This window comes from Vulpes lagopus, chromosome 2 (assembly GCF_018345385.1).
Source record: "Vulpes lagopus strain Blue_001 chromosome 2, ASM1834538v1, whole genome shotgun sequence".
Classification (NCBI taxonomy): domain Eukaryota; kingdom Metazoa; phylum Chordata; class Mammalia; order Carnivora; family Canidae; genus Vulpes; species Vulpes lagopus.
Window position 1 is genome coordinate 160066037 of NC_054825.1, and position 12588 is coordinate 160078624.

General features: G+C 42.4%; 1 protein-coding gene across 1 annotated transcript; it reads left to right on the forward strand.

The window, feature by feature from the left end:
- Positions 1 to 408: 408 nt before the first annotated feature.
- LOC121484434 (zinc finger protein 471-like) lies at positions 409 to 12205 on the forward strand. Its single transcript, XM_041743700.1, is given in 6 exon segments — positions 409 to 696; positions 2993 to 3070; positions 5589 to 5715; positions 7540 to 7635; positions 10195 to 11900; positions 11902 to 12205. Coding segments are annotated over 6 exon segments (2235 nt in total). The 5' UTR covers positions 409 to 627; the 3' UTR covers positions 12061 to 12205.
- The last annotated feature ends 383 nt before the right edge of the window (positions 12206 to 12588 follow it).

A 12588-nucleotide genomic window follows, 5' to 3' on the forward strand; every position in this document is an offset into this window, starting at 1 on the left:
GGAGAAACCGCACCTGAGCGCGCTCAGGGAGCCCGCGACAGCGCGGGCCTCTTCGCAGAACCCGCCACCGGGTAACCAGGGACGCTACCGGTCTCTAGGCGAGCGGAGGTGGTGTGCGCTCTCTGCGCGCCTGCGCACACTCCCGCCGGCTCCGTAATGCCCCCACCTCCTGGGCCACGCCTCCGAGTCCCGCGGCTTTCAATCGCAGGCACGCACGCTCCGGCGCTCGGGTTCCTCCTCTCGTTCTCCACAACTCAAGGACACGCCCCTGCCGCTAGGCCCCGCCCCTAGCTCCTCGGGCTCCTCCCCCTTTACTCCGCCCGCCTCGGGAGGTTCACCGCCTGCGCGCTCGGAGCCTGGGCGTTGGCCCCTACGGCCCTTCGGGTGAGAGTAGTGGTTTCCGGGCGGAGGCCGCTGGGCTGTTACCGCGGGTCGCAAGTCGGAGCCCGGAGGCCGGGCCGGACAGCCGAGGCGGGCCGCCCTGATCCCAGCGGTGCAGCCCTAACGGGGACGCCGCTGCGGAGCCTTCCTGCGCGGACTACATTTCCCAGAGGCCCGCGCGGCGCGGTTCTGCGGCCCGCGGGGGGCGGGTGCGCGGAGGCCCCAGCAGCTGCCCGGCTGGGGAAGATGGGTGGGGCGAGCTCGCGGAGTAAGCGTGTGAGGCAGGCTGGACCCGAGAGGCCTGCGAGCGACCAGGTTATGCTGGGAAGTGTGAGAGCGAGAATGAGAGAAGTGGTGTGCATGTGTGTGGAAGGTGAGTTCGAGTGCGAGGCTCCAGGAGAGACGAAGTGGAAGGTGTGTGTGTGAGCTGCCAGAGATGTGGGATATGTGTGTGAGAGAGAGTGTGAGCTGCTAGAGATGTGGGACGTGTGTGAGAGTGTGAGCTGCTAAAGATGAGGGGCGTGTGTGTCTGTGTGAGAGAGACAGTCTGAGCTGCCAGAGATGTAGGACGTGTGTGAGAGTCTGAGCTGCCAGAGATGTGGGACGTGTGTGTGAGAGAGTGTGAGCTGCCATAGACGTGGGGTGTGTCTTGTGTGTGAGTGCAAGATGCCAGAGATGTGGGAGGTATGTGTGTGAGAGAAAGTGTGAGATGCCAGAGAGGTGGGACATGTGAGAAGGTGTGAGAAAATGTGAGATGCCAGAGATGTGGGAAGTGTGTATGTGAGAGAAAGTGTGGGCTGCCAGCATGTTGGTGCAGTATGTGTGTCTGTTCTATGAGGTGCCTGAGTGTGAGAGAGGGCACTATATTTGGTGTGTGTGAAGAGGGAGCAGCTACACAATGTGTTTCTGTAGTGGTAAAAAGAAAACTACAGGTCCAGTTTGGCACTTTTTAGGCCCACTTTTTAGTCCTCATATGGGCAGTTTTTACTCATCCTAACTGCAGTTTCACCCTACCCCAGAAATGGAGTTTTAACTGACCAGCCAAGAATTTTCTGGGTGGCACCAATGAGGTAACATGTCACAGGGGCCCTCTCCTAACCCCCAAAGGAAGATGAGGTAATCTACTTAAGAGAAAGTTATCTTGCCTGAAACAATCCTTTCCTTTCTTTTGCTCATAACTTCTTGCGCCACTCTCCTTCCTGTAAAAATGTCTGTTTTGTACAACTCCATGGCGCTCCCCTCTACTTGCAGGATAGGAGGTAGCCCTGTTCTTGAATTGATGAATAGAACCAATTAGATATATTTTTTAATTTGGGATTTATTTATTTTTAAAAAATGTTTTATTTAAATTCAGTTTGCCAACATATAGTGTAACACCCAGAGCCAATTGGATATTTAAATTTTCCTCAGTTGAATTTTGTTCTTGAACAGTATTTCTGTGTGACAAACCCAGGTGTCTTTGAAAGGGTCCATTGAGAACATATGTGTTTGTGTGTGTGAGTGTGGAGTGTGAGGGACCATCATGTTGGTGTGTGAGAGAGAGGAAGCTAGTGGCATGGTTGTGTGTGAGACCAGAGTGAGCAGGAGAGAGACCAGGTGAACTGCCCATTGTCCCCTGAAGGCTTAGAGATATAGCCTCTGTTAGGTTGTGAAGTGTGTTTGAGTGAGCAAAACAGAAATGGGAGGGCAGTAAGCCGTGTTATGTGTGAGAGAATAAGATTGTGGGGTGTATATGTGATGCTTGTATTTCACCATGTATGTTTGTATCCAGGTCTCTGAGACCATGGTGTATGTGACTGCCTAGGATGTGCCTGCCTTTGGGTGCTTGGCATTCTGTCCTCTGTGGTCAGGAAGTAGGTGAGATCTTGTGTCAGGGTTTGTGTGTCATGCTGTATGCTTGTAGCTGGCCCAGAGTGGCTGATGTGTGTGGGGAGACTACTTAGAAGATTGATAGCACTAGCTTCTTGATGTGTGTTGGGTTTTGGTACTGTGTCAATGAACTAAGAATCCAAGAGCAGAGTTCCCTGCTCCCAGTTCAAGAATTCCAATAAAAAGCAGTAGGTGAGGTGCCTGACTGGAGCCCATGACTAGAACACGAGACACCTTCAGTTTTAGGTAACAAAATGAGGGGAAACCAAGGGACTTGAAGACAGAGGTGAGAGTGAAGGTGGCAGAATCGGATGCTAGATTGTCCTGTTGTCCGTTGTTCCAGCGTGAGAGGCAGGCGAGGCCTGTGGATATTTGGGTGGAGTGATAACCCTGGCCTCTGATGTGCTGGAGTCAGATTTCCAAATTGTAGACTGTGTCAAAGCATGAAGCAGAGATGCAGGAAGGGAAAGACCCACCTTTGCTTGTACAAATAAGACCAAAGAAGGGGGAGGCAACTTTTAGGAGAAAGATTTAGGAACTCAAGCATAAGAGAAATAGAATTCTAAGTTACAGTCCTCAGTAGCCATCAGTGACCTAGAATCTTCCAGTTATTTGGGCAGTGGCATCATGGAAAGCTGGGAGGAAGAAGGGAAAGACAGAATTTTTAGGCTGATGATTCTGGGAGTAGAGAGCAGGCATCATCTTCTCACACCCCTTTGTCTCTCTCCACCCTGTCCTCTAGGACACTGCTGTTCTCCAAGAGAGAAGCCAGGAAGGGAAGGTGGAAATGACTGTTGAACTAGTAAAAGCCATATCCCAGGTCAGTTATTCCATTCTCATCCATGAAAGGCAGTCTTAGTCTTTAGGACTTAGTAAAGCCTCTTTTTTGAAAATTCCTCAAGTAACAGTCGTCTTGACAGGCCTGGTTCCCACTTTTCCCAGAGCACACTATCTAACTCAAACTGCTTAATGGGTAAGTAAAACTGAGTATGATGAGGCATAGATGTTGGGCTCCCTGCCTGGAACCTGCTTCTCCCTCTGCCTGTGTCTCTGCCTCTCCTTCTCTCTGTGTCTCATGAATGAATAAATAAAATCTTTTTTTTTTTTCTTATTTATTTACGATAGTCATACAGAGAGAGAGAGAGAGAGGCAGAGACACAGGCAGAGGGAGAAGCAGGCTCCATGCACCGGGAGCCTGACGTGGGATTCGATCCCGGGTCTCCAGGATCGCGCCCTGGGCCAAAGGCAGGCGCCAAACCGCTGCGCCACCCAGGGATCCCTAAATAAAATCTTAAAAAAAAAATGATGAGGCATAGAGCCTCCTCTGAGCCTCCTCCTCCCACTTCTTCTTCTTCTTCTTCTTCTTCTTCTTCTTCTTCTTTTTTTTTTTTTTTAAAGATTTTACTTATTTATTCATGAGAGGCACAGAGAGAAAGGCAGAAACATAGGCAGAGAGAGAAGCAGGCTCCCCGCCAGCAGCCCGATGTGGAACTTGATCCCAGGACCCTGGGGTCACAAACTGAGCCACAGGCAAACCTCAACCACTGAGCCACCCAGCCATCCCAACTTTTACAAATTAAAAAAATTTAAATAGGTGAGATAGATAGAATGAAATTTAAGACCCAAAACCACCCTTTGCTTTTCAGTTCTTAGGAGACAGATACATCTTTCAGGGTTATTTTGTTCATATATAGTTAGTTTTTTCCCTTCACAGCTTCTGTGTTTTGGGGTTCTGTTTAAAAAACCCTTGTCCATCCCAAGTATGTAGATTAAGTTTAGATTTGATTTTTGTGATTTTTTTTCCTGTGAAAGTAAGGTTCAAAATTACATTAAATTTAAATTGTTACATTAAATGTTTAACCTATGATAAGTGAAGCAAGGGTTCATTTTTTTCACCCACTTGTCTCTCCATTTGACCCAGTGGCATTTATTGAATAATTCATCTCTCTCTTTTTTTTAAGATTTTATTTATTTATTCATGAGAGACACAGAGAGAGAGAGAGAGGCAGAGACACAGGTAGAGGGAGAAGCAGGCTCCATGCAGGGAGCCCGATGTGAGACTCAATCCCAAGACTCCAGGATCACACCCTGAGCCAAAGGCAAACTCTTAACCACTGAGCCACCCAGGCATCCCTAATTCATCTCTTTTCTTTTCTTTTTTTTTTTTTTTTAATTCATCTCTTTCTTAACTGATTTCTTAACTTGATTCTGTTGCTGGACAACATTCAGTTTGGTTTTTTTTTTAAGATTTAATTAATTAGTACAGGGGAGCCAAGAGAGGAACAGAGGGAGAGGGACAAGAGACTGCACTGAGCATGGAGTCCATCTATGGGCTTGATCCTAAGACCTCCAGATCATTACCTAAGCCGAAATCAAGTATTGGAGGCTCAACAGATTGAGCTACCCAGGAGCCCTGGATTAAATTCAGTTTTATTTGTATTTCTGTTTTCTTTTTTAATTATATTTTTTTATTTTAGAGAGCACATGGGCAGGGAGGTGCAGAGGGAGAGAGATCTTTTTTTTTAGATTTTATTTATTTATTCATGAGAGACACAGAGAGAGAGGCAGAGACATAGGCAGAGGGAGAAACAGGCTCCCTATAAGGAATCTGACGCAGAACTCAAACCCAGGGCCCTGGGACCATGACCTGAGCCACAGGCAGATAGATGCTCAACCATTGAGCCACACAGGTGCCCCATGTCATGCTAGTTCTTAATGGCATAGCATCAGAAAATTGCATTCTAATTATACTCATTATTCTTATTGTGTAAGAAAAAAAAAAATCAGCCCTATTAGTTCAGTGCCCCTTCCCTTCTGAAACACTGGGATCTCATAGAGGACCACTTGCAAAATATCAACTTAGATCATCTTTGTTTTTGTAAAAGTTTTTTTTTTTTTTAATTTATTCATGAATGACAGAGAGATGCAGAGGGAGAAGCAAGCTCCCTGCAGGGAGCCCAATGTGGGACTCAATCCCAGGACCCTGGGATCATACCCTGAGCCAAAGGCAGACACTCAACCAGATGTCCCATCTTTTTTGTTTTTAAAGGTTCAACCACAGGTATAAGTTATTCCTTGAGGCTCATATTTACTGCCCTGTGGCCACCTGTCCATCATATTTCCACATGCTGACAAATGGGTTAGCAGCCTTGCATACAGTGCAATTTAACACTTCAAGAACCATTATTTTAGGTTGGAACTTCATATTGTAATGATTTAATTTTTTTCTCTTCCAAGGGCTATTTCTTACATAAAGTAGAAACAATTTAAAGGTTCAACTTGGAGTTATGCATGAAAATGGGCATTGGTTGATCAAAAGTGTATTTATTTTATTTTAGGACTTGGTGACATTCAAAGATGTGGCAATAGACTTTTCCCAGGATGAATGGGAATGGTTGAACCCTGTTCAGAGGAATTTGTACAAGAATATGATGTTGGAGAACTATCAGAACCTGGTATCACTGGGTAAGAATATTTTCCTCTCTGCATAATTTAGAATTATGTTAGGGACTCTTATTTATTATTAAAACATTTTTTAAAAAGATTTATTTATTTGAGTGAGAGTAACAGAGCACGAGTGAGGTGGAGGGGCAGAAAGAGAGGGAGAAGCAGACTCCCTGCTGAGTGGTGCCTGACACAGGGCTTGATCCCAGGACCAGAGATCATGGGCATCTGTCTTCAGCTCAGGTCCTTGAACTGGTGAGACACAAACTATAAAAATGGCTTCAGATATTCTTAGGAAACTTACTTGGACCCTTCTCGGCACTGGGCCACCTCACTGGCTATTAAGAGAACCCTTTTATTCTGCTTGTGGTTCACTGATCTTGAAACTAAATGTATGCCTTTCATCAAATTTGAGTAATTTTTACTTTTATTTTTTCAAATAATTTTTTCTGTTGTCCCTCCTACTATTTCAATTACAAGTATGTTAGAACCTTTGATATTATGCCCTAGGTAACTGAGGAGGATCTGTGTTCATTATTTAAAATCTTTTTTCTTTGAGTGTCAGATTAGATAGTTTCTACTAACTTAACTTCAAATTTACTTACTCTTTTTTTTTTTTTTTAAGATTTTATTTATTCATGTGAGACAGAGAGAATGGCAGAGACACAGGCAGTGGGAGAAGCAGGCTCCATGCAGGAAGCCCAGTGAGGGACTGGACCCCGTGCCCTGGGATCACACCCTAAGCCAAAGGCAGACTCTCAACTGCTGAGCCACCCAGGTGTCCCTTACTTACTCTTTTTGTGTCTTCAATGTCTTGTTAAGCCAATGTAAATTTTTTAAAAGATTTATGTATTTGAAAAAGAGAGAGTGCGAACACAAATGGTAGGGGAGAGGCAGAGAGAATGTCAAGCAGACTGCACTGAGCACAGAGCCCAAAACAGGGCTTGATACACAACACTGAGGTCAGGACCTGAGCTGAAACCAAGAGTTAGATGCTTAACTGACTGCACCACTGAGGTGACCCCAAAGTAGTGAATTTTTAAATTTCAGATACTAGATTTTTCAATTCTAAACTTTCCATTTGGTTCTCTTTTATAATTTCTATTTTTCTGCTGAGAAATTCTAAGCATATTTTCCTTTACTTTTTTGGGTATAGATATAATAGTGATTATTAAATCCTGGTTTACTAATTCCAACATCTGTGTTATCACTGATTAACTCTTCATTAATTGCTTATTTTCCTAAGTGTGATTCACTTTTTCCTCTTTCTACTTAGTTGTAATAATTTTGGATTTTATCTCAGACATTGTAAATAATACATTGTAGAGGCTGTAGATTCTATTATATGCCCCTGAAGAGTTTTGTTTTGTTTTTAAAAGCAGGCAGTTAACTTGACTCAAACTCCAAACTCTGTCTCTAGGGGTTCTTTACAATACATCACTTACTGGCTGTCTAATGATCCTGTGAAAATACTGGGCAGAATTTCTGCCCCTAGCCTCTTAGAAAATCCTTTAACTTATAGAGTTGACTGTTGGCAGTCCCACTAGACTATGCCAAAAGCTTTATGTAATCTGTGTCTAAAATGTATTTTACCCCTTGGTAAATGCCTGGGTGGCTCAGCGGTTGAGCATCTCTGCCTTCGGCTCAGGGCATGATCCTGTGTGTCTCTTTGTGTGTCTCTCATGAATAAATAAATACAGTCTTTAAAAAAATAGAATGTATTTTACCCCTTGATCTAATCATTCATGTTATGTCATTCCATTGGTATAAAGGAACTGGCTTATAGTTCTGAAATACCCAAAACATGGCCAATTTTCATGTCTTTTTTTTTTTTTTTGTATGCAGGTCTTTGCATCTCCAAGCCATATGTGATCTCTTTATTGGAGCAAGGGAAAGAACCTTGGGAGATGAAGACTGAGATGACAAGAAGCCCATTCCCAGGTGAGTATGGGAGAACCAGATAGGGGAATCCTTTCTAGATAATGGCTCAACTATTTTCAAAGATGATACATTCTCCCTTCTTATCATATTTGGAAACTCTTCTCATGCCTTCAAATCCTGAGGAGAAAACCGAAACTTTACTATGTACCATGGCTCCCCAAATGTCTTCTCTCTCTAATAGCTTACTCAATTTGTAAAAGTCTTTATCTGGTCTCTCCCATCTTCTCTTTCCTTTTGCCATATAGACTTAGATAAGCTTCTCTGTTTCTTAAATCTTAACTCCTAAAGTAGGTGCTTGAAAATCATAACCTGTCCTACTGCTTTAAATCTTTCTTTGTGAGGCACCTCGGTGGCTCAGTGGTTGAGCCTTTCTGGGAGGTTGTGGTATTGAAGACTACCTTCATGGGAGGAATCCATGATGTATCCAGCTTTCTGTTTTTCTGTCCAGTATTTCTCCTCTTAGTTGTCTATTTAATATAAACCATAGGTGGGGATCCCTGGGTGGCGCAGCAGGTTTGGCACCTGCCTTTGGCCCAGGGCGCGATCCTGGAGACCCGGGATCGAATCCCACATCGGGCTCCCGGTGCATGGAGCCTGCTTCTCCCTCTGCCTGTGTCTCTGCCTCTCTCTCTCTCTCTCTCTCTCATAAATAAATAAAAATTAAAAAAAAATAAACCATAGGTGATTGATTCATTGAACTTTTGTGTCCTCAATTCTAGAATTACTGAAGGCTGAGTGTTAGGAAGGAAAGAAACAAGTAGGAAGGGGTAGGAAGCTAGTTAACCTCTCAAAGTCCTTCTTAACTGCTTTAGTAGATTTGATCTCTTCTATCTCTGAACTTTTATACGAGCTTTACTTTTTACCATATGGGCTCACACTTGATATTTCATATTTTCATTTCTATGTTCCTCAAGAACAGTTGGCCTTTTATTATGTTAATGTCCATAATGCTTGACAAATAGTAGAAAACTGCTTTAGGGAGCATTGGATTAGTCAGTAATTTATTATGGATAAGATAGGAAAAGAAAGCACTTTCTCTTTTGCGTTTCTCGATAGCAACTTTTTCCCTGAAGTTTCCTCTTAGTATCATGTCTTCAGTACAAATTTCTTCATTATGGGCAGCCCCAGTGGCGCAGTGGTTTAGCGCCGCCTGCAGCCCAGGGCGTGATCCTGGAGACCCTGGATCAAGTTCCCACATCAGGCTCTCTGCATGGGGCCTGCTTCTCCCTCTGCCTGTGTCTCTGCCTCTATCTCTCTGCCTGTGTCTCTGCCTCTCTCTCTGTGTGTGTCTCTATGAATAAATAAATAAAAATCTTAAAAAAACACAAATTTCTTCATTATATATTTATTGAGAACTTATATATGCCTGAGTTTCTGTGATATATGTTAAGTGACTTAGTAGCAGTGTTTAAAGCATTTTTTTATTTCTTCCCTGAAGCTTATATTCTAGCTCACAAGGCAAGAGAGGTATTTTAAGTGGCCATAAAAAGAACTTAATAATAGTAATACCCACCTACATACCATTATGAAAGTAGTTTATTCAAAAAGACTTATGGCAAAACCCCATTAAGATGTGGCCTGGCAAGGGTGCCTGGGTGGCTCAGGTCCTGATCCCGGGGTCCTGGGATTGAGTCCTGCATCAGGCTCCCTGCAGGGAGCATGCTTCTCCCTTTGCCTGTGTCTTGCCTCTCTCTCTCTGTGTCTCTCATGAATGAATGAATGAATGAATGAATGAATGAATGAATGAATGAATAAATAAATCTTTAAAAAAAAGATGTGGCCTGGGAAGTGACGCTCTTAGTAAGCTGGTGAAAATGAGAAGGTGAATGGAAAAATGCCTTACCATGCAGCCTGAAGTTCAAGGATCTCTGAGAAATGAAGAGTTCACTGTATTGAAACATATAGCAATGATACATACAAACACTATTTTCTAGTTATGAAAAGATTAGTCTAGGAGTTTACCTAAACCCCAAAGGAAGTCATGAAGCTAGGTGTTTATGGTTGCTGGGAATCTGTGGAGATTTTTGATTAGCAGAAATTATGTGATGATACTGATATTTGAGCAACATTAACCTACCTATATGTGTAAGTCGACTAGAAATGAGAAAAGATAGAAGAATGGGGGCACCTGAATGCCTCGTCTGCTTCAGTTAAGGGTCTGCCTTCAGCTCAGGTCATGTGTTGGGCTCCCTGTTCAGCGGGGAGCCTGATTATTCCTCTCCCTCTGCTACTCCCCCTGCTTGTGCTGTCAAATAAATAAACTCTTAGGAAAAAAAGAACAGAGGAATGGTGTTTAATTTATAGTCTGCTATGTTAATACAGGATAAAATAAAATATTATTATTGCAGCCTACTTTTCTGAGACCTCATTATCCTATATTTAATTCTCTTAATCAGTTTTTCCATGTTTCCCTGAGCTCTGAAATCCACTTGCATAGTTTTCAGTTGATGTGCCGTTACATAATAGATTTTGTGGGATTCACTATTTTTGTCCACATTAAATATTTCTTTTGTTATATCCCATGATAAAGGAAGCATTTGCTTTTTTGATATTTTTCAGATTCGGGATCTACATATGAGACACAAGAATTACCTCTGAAGCACTTTATGTATGATAATGTGTTAATGGAGAGAATTACACGCTATGGACTTGAGTGTTCTACTTTCAGAAAAAATTGGAAATGTGAAGATATTTTTGAGAGGCAGTTGGTAAGTCAAGAGACGTTTATCAGGCAAGAAGTAATCACTCATAACAAGACCCTTACTAAGGAAATAGATCGCAAATACAACAAATCTGGGAAATTTGTCTATCTAGACAATGTAGAAGAAAATGTTTATAATCACAAGTTAGATAAAAAAAGCTCTCCCCAAAATTCTGTGGTAGTAAAACACAAGAAAGTCTATGCAGGAAAGAAACTTTTTAAATGTAATGAATGTGAGAAAACTTTTACCCACAGCTCCTCCCTTACTGTTCATCAGAGAATTCATACTGGTGAAAAACCATATGAATGTAAAGAATGTGGGAAAGCCTTTAACCAGAGTCAACACCTTGTTCAACATCACAGGATACATACTGGAGAAAAACTCTTTGAATGTAAAGAATGTAAGAAAGCCTTCAGCCAAAACGTACACCTTATTCAACATCAAAGAATTCATACTGGAGAAAAACCGTATAAATGTATGGAATGTAGAAAAGCCTTCAGCCAACCTGCACATCTTGCTCAGCACCAGAGAATTCATACGGGGGAGAAGCCCTATGAATGTAAGGAATGTGGGAAAGCCTTCAGTGATGGTTCATCCTTTGCCCGACATCAGAGATGTCACACTGGCAAAAGACCCTATGAATGTATTGAGTGTGAGAAAGCCTTCAGGCAGAACACATCCCTTATTCGTCACTGGAGGTATTATCACACTGGGGAGAAACCTTTTGATTGCATTGATTGTGGGAAAGCTTTCAGTGATCACATAGGCCTTATTCAGCATAGGAGAATTCATACTGGAGAAAAACCATATAAATGTCAAGTGTGTGGAAAAACCTTCAGTTATGGCTCCTCCCTTACTGTCCATCAGAGGATTCACACCGGAGAGAAACCATATGAATGTGTTGTCTGTGGGAAAGCCTTCAGCCATCATGCATCACTCACACAACATCAAAGAGTGCATTCTGGAGAGAAACCTTATGAATGCAAGGAATGTGGGAAAGCTTTTAGACAGAGTATACACCTTGCTAGTCACTTGAGAATTCATACTGGTGAAAAACCCTATGAATGTAAAGAATGTGGAAAAGCTTTTAGCATCAGTTCACAGCTGGCTACTCATCAGAGAATTCATACTGGAGAGAAACCTTATGAATGTAATGAATGTGGTAAAGCTTTCAACCAGAGGGCACACCTTGCCCAACATCATAAAATTCATACAGGAGAGAAACCTTATGAGTGTAATGAATGTGGTAAAGCCTTCAGCCAGACTACCCGCCTTATTCAACATCAGAGAATTCATACTGGAGAAAAACCCTATAAATGTAGTGAATGTGGAAAGGCTTTTAGTGATAGCTCATCCCGTTCTCAGCATCGGAGACTCCATACCGGCCAAAGGCCCTATGAATGTGTTGAATGTGAGAAGGCATTTAGAACAAAATCATCCCTTATTTGTCATCAAAGATGTCATACTGGGGAGAAACCTTATGAATGTAGTGTATGTGGTAAAGCCTTTAGCCATCGTCAATCCCTTACTGTTCATCAGAGAATTCATTCTGGAGAAAAACCGTATGAATGTCATGAATGTGGGAAAACCTTTAGTCAAATTGGACACCTTAATCTGCATAGAAGAATTCATACTGGAGAGAGATCTTATGAATGTAAGGAATGTGGAAAAGTCTTTAGACAAAGTGTACACCTTACTCATCATCAGAAAGTTCATGCCGTAGAGTCATCTCAGGCATCCAGCTCTTCCTCACCTCCTATGTCACCAAGCCCCATGAATATATCTGCTAGGTATTTTTGGAATTCATCCACTTTTAATCTTCATTGTCCTACTCCAAAACACAGTCATTTCACCTGTACTGTTCCAATATAAAAACTTGTCTTACATCCTGTTTCATTCCCTTCAAGTTCATTCTTCACACTACTGTCATGGTGGTCTTTTTAAACACGTAAATGTAATCAAACTACTCGCCTCTTAAAACCTTGATTATGAAAATTTAAACTATCTGATGTGCATGAAGTGCTTAGCATGGTGCCTGACCCAGACTAAGTGCTTGGTAAATGTTAAGTCAGTATCATTCAGAGCCTGCTTCAAAATTACTTTTGAAGAGTGAATTCTGGAAAGCAGTATATCAGTACTGGGAGATTATAATAATTTTGTAACTGAAACATCTTAAGGTGGATAATGAGGATTAACATGTAGTATTTTTAAAGTTTGCTATTAGAATAACAGTGGCTCTCTCATGACTCCA